At 42.2% G+C, this 21198-nt stretch overlaps 1 protein-coding gene across 3 annotated transcripts in view; it reads left to right on the forward strand.

Moving 5' to 3' along the window:
• The window catches only part of senp6a (SUMO specific peptidase 6a), a 37377-nt gene extending 27690 nt beyond the window's left edge, over positions 1–9687 (forward strand). For all 3 annotated transcript variants that reach the window (XM_080744353.1, XM_080744355.1, XM_080744354.1), the window contains 7 exons: positions 1029–1121; positions 1666–2033; positions 2859–2947; positions 4074–4162; positions 5521–5589; positions 6372–6522; positions 9204–9687. In XM_080744353.1, the coding sequence (XP_080600479.1) occupies positions 1029–1121; positions 1666–2033; positions 2859–2947; positions 4074–4162; positions 5521–5589; positions 6372–6522; positions 9204–9470 (1126 nt within the window). In that variant the 3' untranslated portion in view covers positions 9471–9687. The remainder of the gene's footprint in view (positions 1–1028; positions 1122–1665; positions 2034–2858; positions 2948–4073; positions 4163–5520; positions 5590–6371; positions 6523–9203) is intronic.
• Positions 9688–21198: the final 11511 nt, after the last annotated feature.

Genomic DNA, 21198 nt, shown 5'->3' on the forward strand with positions numbered 1-21198 from the left:
GTTCATATGTGTGTACAATATACTGTAGTTAATACAGCGCATCGGCAAGAAGAACAAACTACTGTGGATCATAATATTACTCTGTGTGCTACAATGACACAACAACTGATCAGCGGACACCGGACAGGGATGTTAAGTGCCAAGTGTGGTACTAATCTTGCAATTTAACTGCATGGTTAGTGTTAGTGTCCAACTGTCCCATCAGTGCAACGTGGATTTTACTGATGCAGGCACGCAGCGAACGATGCATCGCAATTTCAGCCGTCAATGGTATCCGATGTACACTAAATCAACCGGTGCTCTCACACGTTTATCGATTCACTGATTCGTATCGATGATTCTCCACATGCTTACTCACTTGACATTATTGTGGACCACATCGCGAGCTTGTAGAGCGCTTATTTTCAGCAAAGAGATTTGTATTTATTGGGGGGGGGGGGGGGGGGGCGGCAAGTATAGACCCATGGAGATGTGTTTTGAGCTTGTCGATCTGCTACTTTAGCTACTTTTAAACCCTGAAAAGTAACAGTGTTGGACATAAGAGGTTTCCACCCGACAGAGATGATATTACATGAGCTAGAGAGTGGATTTGAACAAGAAGGGCTGTGGTCTTTTTTGGACTTCATAACTTACTCCGTAAGAATGGAAAGGAAAAAAGGGGCATTTGGTGGTACTGGGAATCAAGTGGGGTGACTTTAAGGTAATTGATCATTGGTTTCACGACTGCAACGCATAAACACTGTCTTCAGGTGAAAATATTTGTCTACAAAATGCAAAGTATATACTGTTTCCAGTATGAAGTCCTGCAAAACGATAACTGAATGATGTTTTTTTTGTTTTTTTTTTGCTCTTTTTACCATCCCCCTCCAGTGCTAAAAGAAATGTCCATTCATTACACCTCTAGAATAATCCTAATCACCAAAATAGTATTTTCAATTTCTGGACTAAATAAAACCTTCCATGTGTTTGTTTAACCTTAAGCTTTCAGATTGCTAACGGAGTCCTGTCTTTCTCCCTGTGGTTGCTAGAATCCAGAAGAGGAAGCACAATAGAGTGAAGACGTGGACTCGACATGTAGACCTATTCCAAAAAGACTTCATCTTTGTACCCATCAACGAGTCGTGAGTCTCCCAGTCTCAGCTTTATACATGTTGGTGCATTGCCGATACACACACACTGGTGGCTCCTCCGATCAGCAAACACCCACCAAGTGTGAAGCCTGATGCTCGCTTGCAGCAGGCCAAGTCTGTTCTAGGGGAACCACTCATCCCATGGATTTCACACTTGTCGTGGCACTTCCTTGGTTCCTCAGCCTGTGAAGTCGATCAAATGAATGGTTTTATAGATATGTGAAGGACAGACAGACGAGTCATATTTGTTAACATGGATAATTTTGGATTTACTTAGAATAGCAAAAATATGCTAAATTGACATTGAACTGAATTTGGTTTTATTATAAATAAACAAACTTTATAGTATTAATGGTATAACGCAATGTATCGCAAATACTACCAAAAGTATATTTACAGTTAGTTATTCTAACATAATTAATTAATATCTGAATTTGAGTTCTAAAATCAAATGGCAGATTGTCTCATTTTGTAAAACAAACCGTTGCACCATTTTGTAAAACACAACGTTGTTGTGTTCTTTCATTCTCCACAGAGCCCACTGGTACTTGGCAGTCATTTGCTTCCCGGGCCTACGGGGCCCAGAGTACGAAACCAACCCTCTGTACCAGGGCCCTTGCCCTGCCTCTGGTAGCGCTCCAGCCCCCTCCTCTGTGCCTCCCCCAGAGAACAGCCTAGCAGACCACTGCCGACCTCTGTCCCCAGAACGAGATGACGTAGTGGGCCCTGCGCTGCACCGGTCCCCTGGTGGGCTAATGGAGGTGATGGCGGACGTGAACCGTGATGGGGACCAGGCCAAGGACGCTTGTTCTTTTAGCAACGGGGCACAAGAGACTTCATGTGCGGCAGGAGCACCCATGGTTAACGGTGTGCAGGGCGAGGCTGAGCCTCAACATTACACAAGTGAGACCCTCTATTTAACCCATTTAGGCCTAGAATTATTGAATGCTTTAACTATTGAATAATAGCAGATCTACAAGCTCACAGCTTCGAGCTTGTTGATCTGCTATTTTAGATTTTTTTTCTTCTTTTTTTTTTAAGTATTTGAAAATATATTTTTAAAACATTTGTAACTCAAATATTTGCTTCTGGGTGGTCCCTGGAACAACATATTTTGAGATTGGGGGTCTGTGGCCAAATGCATGTAATTTTGGGGGTCCTTGACATGAAAAGGTTTGAGAACCACTCATTTAGAAGAAGGATTTAGAAGACACTTATAGAATCGGGTCAAAAGTATTCAAAGACTTGCACAAATGTTCACAAGTTTTCAAAATCAGCAGATCTGCTATTTTTTTATAGTTAAAGCATAAAATAATGGTTAAAGTGGTTACAATCTAAAATTACAGATTTGCGTTTAGTCCTAAATGGATTAAATTACACAAGTGAGTCCCTCTGTTTGAATTGTCTTCAATGTCTTTGCTCAATTCATTCCATTCCCATTATTATCTTTCTGCTTTGTTTCTTAGCTCTTTTGTAAAGAACCTTTTTAGATAAGCGTTAAGGCATTTAGTTGAAACTCTTATCCATACAAAACAACCATGCGAAAGTGGTTCAGGAGGTAGAGCTCACCTGGGTCCCAGAAGGTTCCCAGATCAATCCTCCTGCAATTGTGTCCTTGAGCAAGACACTGAACCGCTAACTTTATCATCGAACATCTGAACTGTGGTGTTTGTGGAAATTATTGCTTGAGAAAGTTTGGAAATTGTTGAATAATATATATTTTTTTAGGTGGGTTGCACAGAATCAGCGTGTGTTACGGGTCAGAGAAAGGAAATGATGACACCTATACCTTCTCTGATGACCAAAGCTCTTGTCAGGTACTTGATTCTATGGTTTATTTTTACATTTCGTCTGTCGGGTGGAAACCTTGTTAACCTTAAGTTAAAAAGGTAAAAATATGGAGATTTACATTTGACTACTAGACATGGAATTGATGCTGTTATTCAGAGCGCTTCCCTTTAACGATTCCTGTAGGGGGTTCCAAATGGACCCCAACAAGCCTGTAACTCGGTGTACAAATGGGAATGAATGCATTTGGTTCACACGTTTGAGAACCAGTGATATTGTAATTGTATAGCAGACGTGAAGTCCACATAACCAGCTCTGACAGTGTGATTAAACCCGGTCCAAATGTGTTGGAAACTATTCCGGTTCCTCAATGTTTGTAGGGCTGTCACGATTATGACATTTTACATGACGATTAATTGTCACTCAAATAATTGCGATTAACGATTGTTTTTGTCATTGACAATTACATTTCTGTTTGGCTTTTAGGCTTTGAAGCTGTACATGGTAGATATGACACATAACCTAAACATACAAAGAAATTACTGACATATTTGACAACTTTATACTTAAAAAAGAACATTGAAATAAGAAATTAAATAACTTTTCCACTGTCCCTGCTAAACAACCACTGGTCTGGACAGTTTTTGCAAATGTAATACCGCTGCATACCAGAATTCAATCTCACAAATATGTAAAGTGAGCGCCCCTATTTTATGAGTTGATTTCATTATGTGCAAAGTCAGCTGTAGGAGCGGTTTTGGCACCGCTCAAATGTGTGCACATTAACTTTAACTACACATTAGGATGGCATCTGTTGCTAATGAGCAGGGTTTGCAATGATGAATTGCCATGGGTCCCGATCTCAGCCGTATGATGAGGGCTGAGTGCCGGTACTCTCTCTGCTCAGTGGGCCTGTAGGCTACTCTGGCAGAGGTGTACTGGCACGATAGACTTCAGTCTGAGCTAACCCTCTTAACGCCACAGTCTGTCATCTGAAAAGTATAATCATGTGATATAACACCACAGTCTGTCATCTGAAAAGTATTATGTCAAATAATTGCGATTAGACGATTATGTAATAATCGTGACAGCCCTAAATGTTTGATCCGGTTCCGGGTCCCAACTCTAAATGAAATGTTGTGTTTCCATGTGCAGGATGAGTGCAGTGAGGATGGGACTCTTGCTGAGGAGTCTGTGAGTCCTGACAACTCTGCCTGGGCCTCCAAACCCACCCTCTGTAAACAGTGAGTCAAACACAACCTCTGTGCTGTGGCCTCCTAAACACAGCCGCTATGGAGAAGTCCTGACGTCACTGGTTCATCCTCTGGGTCGCGGAAGTCTTTCTCTACGGAAAATAACATTGGTGTCATCTGAAAATCGTGCCGTATAAGCATTGTGGTCCAAAATGAACAAACCGTCTCGCCGATATTGTCGGGGAGGTGGCTCTTTATCGGTTACGATAGTCAAGCCATTCATTTTTGATACAGTCTGTTACTGGCGAAAATAAAACTAATTTGGCGGCGGTAACATTAGCCTTTTCTCACTGTCAGTTGATTCTTCATATTTGGAACACGGTTCTTGCTTGACACAATTTTACTGAATTTCCCCCTTGGGATAATAAAGGTATCTATCTATAATATTAAAAAAAGTATGGGAATTCAGAATGAAAAAATCGCGACCCAGGTAGGATGTGTAAATGACATCAGACTTCCGTGCTCTATAAACTCTGTCCTACATTTTCCTCCAAGCCCAGCCTCTAGAGACAGGGGTCTTCAACAGGGGGTCCGGGACCCCTAGGGGGACCTCAGAGTTGCTACAGCGGGGGCTGCCAATCTTTTATTTCTTTTTTTGTTACCATTTGAACCCAAGCATCCTACATGTGCCAAAAAAGAAAAGAAAATGAGAAAACCAATTACAGAGCTAGATACCCTCACAAAAACATGCAGTAATCCTGGTCTCTATAATGCCTCCCTCTGGCCAGCTGGGGCGCAGGGGAAAGGAACTGGTTGGAATAACGTGTTCCTTCCGCGTGCTACGTCCAACCGGGAAAGCTCCCCCCTGTCAGAGGTGATAAGAAGCGGCCTGCTCACTTCTCATGCACTGAAGGAAGCATGAGCTCAGTTCGGGGTCCTCCCCAGGTTGGCAGAGGGAGAGCAGAGCACAGGATTACAGCTTAGGCAATTGGAAGTGGGTGAAAAATGGGTTGCAAAATCTTGGAATAAAAAAAGAGGAAAAAAAAGTCTATGAATCTATCTATGAAAACGTTTAATCAGAAACAACTTTATACAATATAAATTATGTAGTGAGCGTCCCTGCTTCATCTCTCTCTCTCCGCTAAGGGGTCCTCGGCCTGAGAAATTTTGAAGATCCCTGGCTCTAGAAACATTCTTGCATGCCATCACCTTCAAAAAAGTCACATAATTCTGTACTTAAACCACTAGTGGGAGCTATTGTGCATTAAAATTATTATTCTTTTAAATCCCTCAATTGCTCTGGATGTCAGGAATATGGCTGCAGCATATGTTTGGTTTAGGAATGTTCTGGCCTAGTGTTGAATATGCTTCAATAATTATATATATACATCTTTTTTTGTTCCTCACAGGCCTTGTATCCTCATCATGGACTCCCTACGTGGTCCTACCAGGTCCACAGTGGTCAAAACCTTGCGCGAGTAAGTATCTACTGCTGCTTTTATTGTTAGCTATGGTGGGGCCTAGTGCAGTGGTTCTCAACCTGTGGGTCAGGACATGTGGGGGTCCCGGGCTTTTAAGACCTTTGCGCTTGTAAATCGGCTATTTTCAAATGGCCGAAATGGCTAAAGCGGGACCCATGTTTTGTAGTCTAAATCCACAAAGTAACTAGTTAATAAAGTTCAAATCATTGTAGTGGAGTAAAAGTACAATATTTGCCTCTGAGATGTAGAAGTAATAGTACTGAAAATTGGAAATACTCCAGTAAAGTAAAAATTGTACATAAGTACAGTATTTGAGTATCCAAGACCTCAAGAAGAAAAAAGAAAAAAACGTTACTGCATCCAAAAGTAATTGATAATCAACAAACTGTACTATCAAATTTGGTGTAACTGGTTGTCAAATAATATGAGGAGACAATAATTGTGAAAATAGCCAGTAGCAAGGCATTGTGAGCTTGTAGATCTGCTATTTTCACAATATTTATCTGTGTACCCCTAGATCAAATATGATTATTTTGGGGGGTCCCCAGTTCAAATATGATTAATTTTGGGGGTCACAGCCTGAAAAGGTTGAGAACCACTGGCCTAGTAGTTAAGGGGCATTACGACAGCATCAAGGCCTGCCAAAGTATTTTTTTTGATCCACAAAATCAACTGTAGACTAAAACTTTTCAGAGGACTAAAGTATGACTAACACTAAATGACATTTCTATCCAAAAGACCAAAACTAAAACACCTGTCTGTCTGTGATTGTTTTCCAGGTACCTGGAGGTGGAGTGGGAGGTGCGTAAAGGGACGCGGCGGAGCTTTGCCAAGGAAGTGATGAAGGGCTCCAGCCCACGTGTGCCTCAGCAGGACAACTTCAGCGACTGTGGAGTTTATATCCTGCAATATGTGGAGAGCTTCTTCGAGGTTAGAGTTTATATCCTGCAATATGTGGAGAGCTTCTTCGAGGTTAGAGTTTATATCCTGCAATATGTGGAGAGCTTCTTCGAGGTTAGAGTTTATATCCTGCAATATGTGGAGAGCTTCTTCGAGGTTAGAGTTTATATCCTGCAATATGTGGAGAGCTTCTTCGAGGTTAGAGTTTATATCCTGCAATGTGTGGAGAGCTTCTTCGAGGTTAGAGTTTATATCCTGCAATATGTGGAGAGCTTCTTCGAGGTTAGAGTTTATATCCTGCAATATGTGGAGAGCTTCTTCGAGGTTAGAGTTTATATCCTGCAATATGTGGAGAGCTTCTTCGAGGTTAGAGTTTATATCCTGCAATGTGTGGAGAGCTTCTTCGAGGTTAGAGTTTATATCCTGCAATATGTGGAGAGCTTCTTCGAGGTTAGAGTTTATATCCTGCAATATGTGGAGAGCTTCTTCGAGGTTAGAGTTTATATCCTGCAATATGTGGAGAGCTTCTTCGAGGTTAGAGTTTATATCCTGCAATATGTGGAGAGCTTCTTCGAGGTTAGAGTTTATATCCTGCAATATGTGGAGAGCTTCTTCGAGGTTAGAGTTTATATCCTGCAATATGTGGAGAGCTTCTTCGAGGTTAGAGTTTATATCCTGCAATATGTGGAGAGCTTCTTCGAGGTTAGAGTTTATATCCTGCAATATGTGGAGAGCTTCTTCGAGGTTAGAGTTTATATCCTGCAATATGTGGAGAGCTTCTTCGAGGTTAGAGTTTATATCCTGCAATATGTGGAGAGCTTCTTCGAGGTTAGAGTTTATATCCTGCAATATGTGGAGAGCTTCTTCGAGGTTAGAGTTTATATCCTGCAATATGTGGAGAGCTTCTTCGAGGTTAGAGTTTATATCCTGCAATATGTGGAGAGCTTCTTCGAGGTTAGAGTTTATATCCTGCAATATGTGGAGAGCTTCTTCGAGGTTAGAGTTTATATCCTGCAATATGTGGAGAGCTTCTTCGAGGTTAGAGTTTATATCCTGCAATATGTGGAGAGCTTCTTCGAGGTTAGAGTGTAGGCTGGAAGGGTGGGTGGGTGGGGTCGAGGGTATGGCTGTCACTCACGATTACACATATTCGTTGTCGGGTGAAAACCTTGTATGTCCAAAACCGTTCATTTTGCATTTATCAGTTTAAAAATGATTTAAACTAGTGAAAACAGCCGATCTACAAGCACACAACGCCTCGCACCGCGAGGCGTTGTGTGCTTGTAGATCTGTTGTTTTCACTACTTTTGTGAGACGGCCTTGTACGATGAAGCAGGGCTTTACTTTGCGAAAGAACGTACAAATTTGAAACTTGGAGATACGAGGTTTCCACCCGACAACAACGATATATTTAATTCTTTTTTGGAAGCATTGGAACATATGAGTACAATTTTGACTGCAGAGGGCAGACATGACAAATAGCTTAAACTTAAAAAATACTGTACAAAGAAATTACTGACAAAGTTTCATAATGTTGTATTTTGTGACATGTTGTAAGCTTGTAGATCAGCTGTTTTTTCATGGCGTGTTGCAAGCTTGTAGATCAGCTATTTCTTTTTCACAATTTTTCAACATGGAAACAATGTATGTCGATTATCCTAAATAATTGCGATTAGGCATTATGTAATTGTGACAGGCCTAGTCGAGGGATTACCACTTCACATATCGATGCTGTTGGGCAGAAACCTTATCTCCAGGCATATTTTAAATGTTTTGTTTTGTTTTATTTCATAATGAATGCCCTACAGCGTGACACTAAAGTAGCAGATCTACAATCTTGAGACGTGACGTGTCATGAGCTTGTCGATCTGCTAGTTTTGCTATTTTTTTCCTCCCAAAGACACACTCACACACACTGTACTACTTGGCTTTTTCTCAAATGTTGGGTTTATTCCTTTTGCTGTTGTTGTTGTTCTCATTTAGTTTGTTTAGTTGTCTTTGGACCTCGTCCTCTCTCTCTCTGCAACCTTCCTATCTTAATCATTTCATGTTTCACAATCATTTTAAACATTTGCATTAAATTAGGCATTTAAATACAAGAGCATATATATTAAATTAGATACAAAATATGTAAGGGCATTATTTTTTTTAACCACTTTTTTCACGTGAGCCAGAAAAGGCTTATATAAAGACATAGACATATGGTAGATAAATAAGTAGAAGTTATTAGGACAAAACAAATGCCCCCCTTTTTTTTCTTTACAAAGTCAATAGGTGCCATGGTTTCAGTCTTTTTTGTTTGGAGTCCAGTGTTCTCTGTCTTTTCAGTTCAGTTATTATCTGTTTGAGGACCACCTCTCCTGAGATGGCCTCCTGTTTGATAACCATGGCACTTCGTGTGTTCCAGATTTTATTTACCACAGTACATACAATTGACCACATGAACTCCTGGTCCATGGCAGACAGCTCTTCTTCAAACACTCCATACATTACAGCATCATAAGTAATCTTTACTTTAAAACCAATTAGTGACATTTTCCTCCAGATATACTGTGACCAGTGACAGTCTACCAGCAGGTGTTCTATGGTTTCATCTTCATCACAGTTTTCAACTGGACATTTAACAGTTGTTACGTAGCAGCTCCATTTAACAACTGCTCTAACAGCCAGCCGCCTTGTGTTTTCTCATTTCCCTCCTTGTCAACGTTTAGAACCCCATTCCCAGTTTCCACCTGCCTGTCCACCTGGCCGACTGGTTCCCTCAGCAGCGGATGAAGACGAAGCGCGAGGAGATCCGGGAGCTCATCCTGCAGATCCAGACGCAGCAGGACCTGGACAGGAAGGAGAGCGACTCCTCTCCGCCGCTGGCGTCGGAATCGCCCGACGAGGAGCCTGAAATCGAAGAGACTTGTTTCGCCGCGGGGCCGGGCTCGGCAGCACCTCCTCTGCTCACCCAGAACCGAGCCATCAGCCCCTAAAATGACAACAACAACAAAAAAACTAAATTAAAAAGACTCTGAAACCCCGATTTCCTCTTCACACACCCCCCCCTGGTCTGGTTGGCACCGCCGAGTTCCTATTGGCTGTATGCACAGCAGCCATATTGGAGGAAAGTTGGGTCTCTTCTTACTTCCTTCAAAGGTGTTACCAATGATACTAATGGGGCTCTGTTAACCATTTAGGCCTACAATTATTGAATGCTTTAACTATTGAAAAATAGCAGATATACAAGCTCACAGCGCGGCACCGAGTGCCGCGCTGCGAGCTTGTAGATCTGCTATTTTTGAAAAATCGTGAAAATGTGTCCAAATTTTTCAAAGCAGACTTTTGTAACTCAAATCTCTGCTTGATTTTGGGGGTCCTTGACATGAAAAAGTTTGAGAACAGCTGATTTAGAGGAAGGATTTAGAAGTCGGGTCAAAGATATTCAAAGACTTGCACACATTTTCACGATTTAAAAAAAACAGCAGATCTACAAGCTCGCAGCGCGGCACTCGGTGCCGCGCTGTGAGCTTGTATATCTGCTATCTGCTATCTGATATTGTGGCTCGCTGGAAACACTCTGCTACACCAGTGGGTCCCTCATGGCTCCTTGGGGGTTCCAATTCCAAACGACCCCTTTAAAAGTGTGTAACCCTGAGAGCATACAAATGGAACCAAATGGACCCATACCCGTACATTTGGTTCCATTTGTATGCTCTCAGAGTCATGGGGTCATGCTACATGATAATGGAACAGAGCCTGCATCAGTATCATTGGTAATATCTTTGAAGGAAGTGAGAAGAGACCCAACTTCTCTCCAAAATGGCTGCTGTGCGTATAGCCTATTGAATCTCTTGAACGCGGTGCAGTCCTGTTAGTGGGCTCTATGCACGGCAGCCATATTGGAAAGAAACTGAGCAGTTTGAAGACCTTATGGAGGCCGGCAGCATTCGCCCTCCTTCAGTTACTCCGGCGTCAGGGTGACCAAGAACCGCACCGTTGTGTCAGTGTGGTTCTCCTTGTTAGTCGGTAATGATCTTCTCTGAGTCGTTAAGCAACGTCTCCAACACGTCCTCCTCGTATTTCTGGGTCCATGTCTTGACCGGCAATTCAATGATTTCACCTTACTTCCTTCACAGGTCTTACCAGTGACACTAAATGAAGGCTCTGTTCCATTCTGGTCAGAGTGTAACTCTGGAGAGCTCCTTGAAAAAGTATCATCGGTAACACCTGTGAAGGAAGTCAAAAAAGAGGCCCAAATTGTGTCCGGTATGGCTGTTGTGTATAGAGCCTATTCAGAGCCCTGCCCATGACTTTGCTAGCCTCCCCTCCCCCTTAGCCTCCATCAAGGCTTTCACCACAGAGGGGCCAATCATTGATTGTATGCTGCTGGTGTTTTCACTCCCACCCCTCCATATCTAAAACTGTTCGTTATTCCTTCCATTAACCACAGACAACAGACACACACACACACACACACACTCTCACACACACACACACACACGATTTTTAATAAATAAAAAGAAGAAACGTTAACTGTACATATGCGAATATCAGTTTTTTCGCTGCCTTTGTAATTTCGACGTTTTTTGACTTGACTTGACTCGTTTATGGCGTGACAACCCCTCACCGTTAATTTATGTTTTCAATAGATGTGTTAATCTGGGGGGGGGGGGGGGATCTTGTGCGGAATATACTGTTCATGCTCCTGCATCTTATTTTCTTTTATGCTTTAACGAGTGGTGTAGTAGAGCGCGGTGAGAAAAAAAAAGAGGAAAAAAAGATCAACTTTGCTGTCTTTGTTTTATTATGTATTTATTGTTTTTCATTAAAATGGTGGTACCACGACACAAAAGAACAGAAACTAATCCTAGAGACCAAACAGATGGCGGGGTGCGGTAGTTAATGGGATATGCATTCTGACATGCAGTTCTTTACGTTGTTGTTAGAATGCAGGAGAATAAAGGGCACATTAGACATAGTCAGGGGATATTAATAAAACCTGGGAATAAATTCCTTACCAAACAATTTCTTCACCAATGTGTTCGTAAAGTTGTCTAGTAACGTATCTAACAAAGATTGAAATTCAACATCCCTCGGAGAATCTTTGACAGCTAGGGTAATTCTGGGTCTCATTCACTTACTATACACTATACTATAAGGGAAAATAATTACTCCCCAAAAATATGCTTTAAGTAGCATGTGATGGGTCTAACTAGGTGTTTTTAATTATTCTAAATCCATTGCAAGGATTTGTTTTGCACGAAAAACATTCATTTGGCTAAAACAGACCCAAAAAACTATGGTTTAGTGATGAGTCATCACTTTTTATAGTTGCAGGGGGTCCACTTTTGGACCAAGGAATGTTTTTCTTTTGATTAAGGAATTTATTCCCAGCTTTGACAGGTATTCTGATAATATTCCCATTCCCTGACTAACAGTGGAATAATATCCAATCGTCTGGCGGGTGGAAGCCTCATCGTGTCCAAAACTGTTATGTTTTCAGGATTCGACGAATGGCAAAAGTAGCAGATCTTCAAGCTCGGGAACGCATCGCTTGGCGCAACGTTTCAAGCGTACAGATCATCTTCTTTTGGTGCTTCTGTGTGACGCTGTGGTATGATCAAGTAGAGCGTTAATTTACAAAAAAATAAATTGAATATGGAGATGAGAGGTTTCTGCCCTGACAACGATGCTCAAGTCAGTCCATCTGATCCTGCCTGGGTTGTTGTCAGGTTTTCCACCAGATCCAAATCAGTGGTTCCCAAACTTTTTAGCTCGAGACCCAAAAGAGAAATTAGAAATTTGCCCGTAACCCAAACTAGTGAAAACAGTAGATCTACAATCTCACAATTCTTCACAGGCTTATAGATCGGCTATTTTATTCGTTTGTGTGGGTGCCCCTGCCGGAGCAACCAGACTAAGGGTCGATCCATACCGTTATAAGGAGCCTAACTAATTTCGGTTCGGCAGTGTCCAGACCCAAATATGGGTTTCCATTCCCGGTTCGGGGGGGCGTCAACCGACTTTAGTCGGCTCTACGGTGCTGCCTAAATGTTGTGACCTCCCGACTTAATTTCGGTACTTAGCGGTGTCTTCTCATTCATTCAGCCCGGCTTCAAGTGCATATTCTCGGCTGTGAATCCAAGGAAACAGCGTTCGTTTCTGGGAGGGAGACACGCCGACTTCCAAATGATTGTGGACGCCGTGTATTGAGTGTTTCATAGCGAATACAGACAGCAGCTGGGTCTGAGTGATGGCAGGCAGGCGCGCGCGTGACACACACACACACACACACACACACACAGAGAGAGAGAGAGAGCTTTGGTCGCTTCTCGCCGACCGTTTTAAAGAGAAAAGAAAAGCATAGACACAACTCTGCTAATGTTCCGTGTTGATAGGTTTTCCACGAGTTGTGACTGCGTGATGATATATGCATGCAGCAAATGAGGCGGCCGCGGCACATCTATAATGTGAGCTTGTAGATTAAATGTTGAGCGTTTGTGAGAGTGAGTGAGAGAGAGAGAAGAGACCCCGTGTCCCCGTCACTGGTGCTGCTGCCTGCTGGAGCTGCCTGCTACTTAATGGACTTCCAGTCATTCAGCTTGCAGCGCGAGGTCAGTCAGATATATATCCGCCCTGGCTGCAACGCTCATGTATCGGCCACAAACGTCGTCATGCCATGGACCTCCAATATTTACAAGCGACTAGGCACTAGCCGTTAAGAAAGTATGGATGAACTCCCCCCGAACCTAAATAATTTCGGGTCGGGGAGCACTCCCGAACCGAAATTAGTTAGGCTCCTTATAATGGTATGAAACGACCCTAATAGTACTTGTCCGACTTTATTCCATCTTCCAACTCGACTGGCTTCATCGGGAGACTCGTGCGTGCCATTTTACTAAGAGATACGTTATATGGTTTAATTTATATATTTTCTCCATTGACTTAAATTAAAAATACACTTTTCCCAGATATGGATTTGATGTCTGACATCATCATGTCTGACATCATAGACCACATGAGACTGATAGAGTATGTCCATACTGTATATAGACCACATTTGTAGCTGTTGGTGCATATGCCCTTCATGCGGTAGGTGAGTGGTTCAAACCCTGCCTAGGCTGACGTCAGTAAGGGGGAGAAGACGACAGCCACCTCATGGCCTCCCCTAAGTAACAAGAAATCTTGTGAAATAAAATGTCTCCTACCAATCATCAAGGACGATGATACACGATATGTCCATATATGGGCATGGGCTTAATATTGACTTCAGGGATCTCCATATATGGGCATTGAAATATTAGTGAATACATTTTCCCCATTGACTTGAAAGGGCACCAAGGCTACCACACTTGCCATTTCCAATTGCAAATTTGTTTTCTAGTTTATGGAATTTATTGATTTATTTTATTAATGAAATTACTTTGACAAATCATTGCATTTTCTTTTTACATTCATGAAAATCTTGGGGGAATGTTTTTTGAAATGATTAAAAACAAAGTAGGAAACACAAATTTAAGGGACACACAAAAATGTGTCCACGACCCAGAAATGGGTTCCGACCCACTGTTTGGGAACCACTGCTCTAAATCATCTCGGTGCTTTGGTGAAGATGGTCTGAAAAGGTTGAGTCAGCTACATCATCACAGAAGGTAGGATTCAGTGGTGGAGAAAGTACTTGCATTTTTTTTACTATGTAAAAGGTATCAATGTAGAAAATAATACTCTGCGACAAGTAAGTCCGGGATTCAAAATGTGTCTTGAGTAAAAGTACAAAGGTATCAAAGTCGGTATCAAAATATACTTAAAGTACAAAAGTAATGTCGCAGTTCACAAGTTCAAAATGTATACAAATCTTTTGAAAATAGCAGATCTACAAGCTCAATGTGTCACGAATCACGATATGCAAGGCATTGAGCTTGTAGATCGGCTACTTACAAATGGCTGAAGTGGGTAATGTATCTTTTTATCAAAATCCACAAAGTAACTAGTAACATAAGTTTTCAAATAATTGTAGTGGAGTACAATATTTGCCTCTGAGAGGTGGAGTAGCCTAGAAGTAAAAGTACTGGAAATTGGAAATACTTGAGTAAAGATCTTACTGTACTGTAGGTACAGTACTTGAGTACATGTACTGGAGGAGGAGACCAGATGCTCCAAATCATCTCAATGCTTTGGTGGAGATGGCAGGCCTATGTCTGAAAGGTTTAGGCAAGGTGTGAGTCGACCAAATCCTCACAGAAGGTAGGATCTCAAGGGTGGACCATAATAAAATGCATTTTTCCTCCGAACCATGCATGGAGCAGAGTAAGGGCTGGGCAATATGACTTGAAAGATTAGTTTTGCCTAGATTGCAATTAATGGAGTGTGCATACAGTATCTCCTTGTATGGGTACCGTAAATAACCAATTAGTAGCCCGGGCGTTTATTTCGCAAAATGGGGTCGGACCCCGGGCGCTTAAAAGAGGCCAGGCGGCTATTGGTAACAGGCTTTTATTTATTTTGGCACGGCCAGCACTGGGCCATTATTTGGTATTTTTTTTACTCAAACTATATAATAGTAATAATAATTGAAAATTAATAATAATAATTATTTTAGGTAATGAGTGATTCTGGACCATAAATGACCATAAGTTAAACTAAATTGCAAATAATGGCCCAGGCGTTTAAACGAACCTGGCGTTTATTGAGCAAAATGGGGTCAGACCCCGGGCGTTTAAAAGAGACCAGGCGGCAGTTTGCCACCGGGCTATTAATTGGTTATTATTTACTGTAGTTCTGTCTGACATCAGCTGTGTTGATATCGGTCTCTGCATACTTTCTATGATGACGTCAGTCTCGTGTGACCTATAGGTGGAGCCAGGCCTGCTCCTTGTTTGGGCATCTCGGATGACCCCTTGTTCCATGATCATCCTCTCCAACACACTGACACAGGCTACCTTGTGGTGGTATGTATGCATCTATGTAGGGGAAGTATTCGCACATCCACTAGATTCAGGTGCAGGTGCGTAGGACTGTGAATACTGAAGAAATCATGAAAAGATATTTCATGAACAAAAACTCCCGCACTCTGCTCTTGCTCAGCTGCTCATCTTTATTTTAATTGACAGACGTTTCGGTCCCCCTGGACCTTCTTCAAAAGTGTCTTACAGCCATTGTGCACCCCTCTCATCAAATCCCTACATTCGAGCAACCAACATTCCAATGGTGAGACACACTTGACACACTTCAAACTGTATCTACATTTACAATATCTGACAACACCTCTCATAAACACACACACCAGGACAGACTAACCTGGACGCTTTGCGCTGTCAACATTTCATGTTTTCAAAATGCATATTTACCGTACAGTTTGTGTTTGTATGGTTATTTCGCAATACCTATTGCGCAATCCTCTGTAGACCAATGTGTCATTATCATCACCAAGTTCTCAGGTTACAAGAGGGAAGGGGGGGGTCAGCTGCACAGGGGGAGAGAGAGAGAGAGAGAGAGAGAGAGAGAGAGAGAGAGAGAGAGAGGGGGGGGGGGGGTACGGTACAATACGGTAAGATACAGTCGGGTACAGTACGGTACAGTCGGGTACAGTACAGTACGGTACAGTAGAGTACAGCAAAGTACAGTACAATACGGTACAGTCGGGTACAGTAGAGTACAGCAAAGTACAGTACAATACGGTACGGTACAGTCGGGTACAGTAGAGTACAGTAAAGTACAGCACAGTACGGTACAGTCGGGTACAGCAAAGTACAGCACAGTACGGTACAGCAAAGTACAGCACAGTACGGTACAGTCGGGTACAGTAGAGTACAGCAAAGTACAGTACAATACGGTACAGTCGGGTACAGTAGAGTACAGCAAAGTACAGTGCAATATGGTACAGTCGGGTACAGTAGAGTACAGCAAAGTACAGTACAATACGGTACAGTCGGGTACAGTAGAGTACAGTAAAGTACAGCACAGTACGGTACAGTCGGGTACAGTAGAGTACAGCAAAGTACAGCACAGTACGGTACAGTCGGGTACAGTAGAGTACAGCAAAGTACAGCACAATACGGTACAGTCGGGTACAGTAGAGTACAGCAAAGTACAGCACAATACGGTACAGTCGGGTACAGTAGAGTACAGCAAAGTACAGTACAGTACGGTACAGTCGGGTACAGTAGAGTACAGCAAAGTACAGTACAGTACGGTACAGTCGGGTACAGTAGAGTACAGTAAAGTACAGTACAGTACGGTACAGTCGGGTACAGTAGAGTACAGCAAAGTACAGTACAATATGGTACAGTCGGGTACAGTAGAGTACAGCAAAGTACAGTACAGTATGGTACAGTCGGGTACAGTAGAGTACAGCAAAGTACAGTACAGTACGGTACAGTCGGGTACAGTAGAGTACAGTAAAGTACAGTACAATACGGTACAGTCGGGTACAGTAGAGTACAGTAAAGTACAGTACAGTACAGGATGGATGGATGGATGGATGGATGTGGATATGTGGATGGATGGATGGATGGATGGATGGATGGATGGATGTGGATGGATGCATGGATGGATGCATGGATGTGGATGGATGCATGGATGGATGCATGGATGTGGATGGATGGATGGATGGATGCATGGATGGATGGATGGATGCATGGATGGATGGATGGATGGATGGATGTGGATGGATGGATGGATGGATGGATGGATGTGGATGGATGGATGGATGGATGGATGGATGGATGTGGATGGATGGATGGATGGATGGATGGATGGATGTGGATGGATGGATGTGGATGGATGGATGGATGGATGGATGTGGATGGACGGATGGATGGAGATGGATGTGGATGGACGGATGGATGGATGGATGTGGATGGATGGATGGATGTGGATGGATGGATGTGGATGGACGGATGGATGGATGTGGATGGATGGATGGATGTGGATGGATGGATGGATGTGGATGGATGGATGGAAGTGGATGGATGGATGGAAGTGGATGGATGGATGGATGGATGGATGTGGATGGATGGATGTGGATGGACGGATGGATGGATGTGGATGGATGGATGGATGTGGATGGATGGATGGAAGTGGATGGATGGATGGATGGATGGATGTGGATGGATGGATGGATGTGGATGGATGGATGGATGAATGTGGATGGATGCATGTATGTGGATGGATGGATGCATGGATGGATGGATGTGGATGGATGGATGGATGGACGGACGGACGGACGGACGGACGGACGGACGGACGGACGGACGGATGGATGGATGGATGTGGATGGATGGATGGATGTGGATGGATGGATGGATGGATGGATGGATGGATGTGGATGGATAGATGGATGTGGATGGATAGATGGATGTGGATGGATGCATGTATGTGGATGGATGGATGCATGGATGGATGGATGGATGGATGGATGTGGATGGATGGATGGATGGATGGATGGATGTGGATGGATGGATGGATGTGGATGGATGGATGGATGGATGGATGGATGGATGTGGATGGATGTGGATGGATGGATGGATGGATGGTTGTGGATGGATGGATGGATGTGGGTGGATCACTGCTGCAACGTAGCTGTGAGCGCCTGCAAAGCAGGCACGATCTCTAGATGTGAGCAGGCCGAAGGGCCGCGAACCTCTAGTATATATACACTCCCCTTCCTGTTCACAGGTGTGAGACAATCTCACTCCTCTCAAGGAGTGATTCTTAGTGAATTACAGTGAATTCGTTAGCATTACATGCCAACGAATATCATCATTCAGTCCTTTAGGGGTTAGTGTTTGTAAGGTGTAAATCCAATAAACTTCTCTTTTGTTGAGGATGTCATCTATATTCCCCCCTCTCTCTGGTAGAGTCACCTTTTCAATCCCCTAGAACTTGAATGATGAGATATCATGCTTGAAGTCATTGAAATGTACTGCTACTGGATAGTTCCTATCATTTCTCCTTATGGTGCTTTTATGTTCGCTCATTCTTTGTTTTAACTGGCGTGATGTTTTACCAACATAGACTAGCCCGCATGGGCATTTGATCAGATATATGACAAGAGTAGTAGTACAAGTGATGACATCATTGATAGAATATTTTCTCCCCGTATGGGGATGAGAAAAATGGTTACCCTTGACCATATTGTTACATTGGGCACTTGTAGCAGCCGTTCGGGAGAGGTTTCAACAAAGTCTGTGTACTTTTTTTGTCTGATTTTATATTGGCATGTACAAGGCTATCTCTAAGGTTGCGACCTCTTCTATACACTATCAGAGGTGGATCTTTCAGATCTGCTGATATGGCTGAATCTGATGATAGTATGTGCCAATGTTTTTTAATAATAGGTCCCAATGTATAACTGTTGGGGGTGTAAGTTGTACTGAACATAATTGAATATTTATTTTTGTTTGGAATCTTATTTTGTAACAATTCATTTCTTGATTTTTGCAGGGCCATTTGATAAGCTTCTTCCACACAATCTTCTGGATAACCTCGTTCTAGAAATCTTTGTTTCATGTCTAATGATTTCTCGATATAATCTTCAGTAGTGTGACAGATACGCCTCCGTCTAAAGAATTGACTTCTTGGTAAACCCCGCTTGAGGGGTGTGGGATGATAGCTATTGGCCAGCAACAGGGTGTTTCGATCTGGATCTTTTCTATACAGGGTGGTACATAGTGTACCTGTTTCTTCTCAACCCACATATCAAGAAAGTGTACTCTATCTCTAGCATATTCTATTGTAAATTTCAAATTGGGGTCTTTCCCATTGAGAAGTGTTAAAAACTCATTCAGTTCATCTGTGTCCCCTTCAAAAAGACAGAAAATGTCATCTATATATCGGTACCATTTACAAATTTTGTCAAGGAATGGATTCTCTGTGGGATTATAAACAAACTTTTCTTCAAAGAGACCAACATATAAATTGGCATAGCTTGGAGCTACCGTACTACCCATTGAACACCCATTAATCTGGAGGTAATAGTCTTCTTCAAATTTGAAGTAATTCTTTCTTAATACAAATTCTGCCAGCTGTGAAATGAATTCATTTGGCGGCATGTCATTTGTTAGGCGATATTTATTAAGATAGTGTGCTAAAGATGCTAACCCCCCCTGGTGGGGGATAGAGGTGTACAAACTTTCAACATCAAGGGTCAACAGTAGACAGTCACCACTCACATTGTTTATCTCTGAGATCTTATTCATGAAATCTATTGAATCTCTAATGTAAGAGGGTAGTGACTGTACATATGGTTTTATGAAATGATCTACAAAGTTGGAGAGTGGTTCTAATAATGAACCAATACCAGCTACCACTGGTCTGCCTGGATAGTTATTCTGTTGTGTTTTAGGTTTGTGAACTTTAGGCAAGGTGTATAAAACTGGGCGTATAGGATGGCTACATTTCAGGTACTCCAATTCTTTCTTTGAAATTACTTTATTCTGATGGGCAGTCTCCAGATACACACAAATCTCCTTTTGAAAACCTGGGGTAGGATCACCACTCAGTTTTCTATAGAATTTCTCATTTCCAATTTGTCTCAAAATCTCTTCCTTATATTTTTCATAGTCTTGTACTACAATAGCCCCACCTTTGTCTGATGGTTTGATTACAATGGTACAATGGTTACAATTGGCTTTTACCAAATCATCTAGTGCTTTCTCTTCTTCACAGGACATATTCCTTGGTGGGTGGAGCTGTTTTTTCCCATATTTGGACATTGCTTCTTGCTCCACCAGTCTGCAATAGGTATTTACAGAGGCATTGTTCACAAATGGACTAAAGGTGCAGCTCTTAGGTTTAAAAGGTGTAGCATTACTAGTTTCATGAACAGAAGGTTGATCTTGGTCTATTGACTTACTTGAATAAATCTGTTTCAGTTTAATTTTACGAAAAAACAAGTCAACTCTTGCATCAAATTGTCTATCCACCGGAGTGCGGACAAAATAAGACCTTTTGACAGAACAGAGATGTGTGCATCAGTCAGTTGTTTTCTGCATAGACTGATTACCGCATTCTTTGGCTCAGTCCAAAGGTTTTCACAATGGCTGTAAGACACTTTTGAAGAAGGTCCAGGGGGACCGAAACGTCTGTCAATTAAAATAAAGATGAGCAGCTGAGCAAGAGCAGAGTGCGGGAGTTTTTGTTCATGAAATATCTTTTCATGATTTCTTCATGTATGCATCTATGAAATGAATATCAGCAGATATGCTATATGAAACATTATTTACAATCAGAATAATCGCTTTACTCTATTATAAAAACCTTATTTGAATATTTCTGTGTTTATTTGTTAATATATACTGTAAGAAATATAATGATCACAACACAATCTATTCTTGATTAATCAATTAACCTACATGACCAAGATAAAGTCTCATAGTGTTTTGCGATTGTGTTTTACATAAGTCGGCCTCCTGGTGGCGCTATGAAAGGCTGGTAAAAAGGTTTTTTCTTGGCCTCTAGGGAGTGCCCGTACAAAGACACTGAACAGTGCGGTCAAAACAGGAATCGACGTGTTATAGCACCACCATGAGGCTGATTTGTAAATTTTGAAGTGGCATTTCTTCCTCTGCCTAGTGGAAATATGCGTACACAATTTCACGAAAATTGCACGCTGCGTTCGTGATTTGGCCGAGACCGGCCAACAACGCTGGAGATTAGCTGCTAACAGACGGATGGACGCACAGACGGATGGACAGTAGCACACACGCACACATGGACAGA

This window comes from Nannobrachium achirus (assembly GCF_963921795.1).
Source record: "Nannobrachium achirus genome assembly, chromosome: 16".
NCBI classification, from domain to species: Eukaryota; Metazoa; Chordata; class Actinopteri; order Myctophiformes; family Myctophidae; genus Nannobrachium; species Nannobrachium achirus.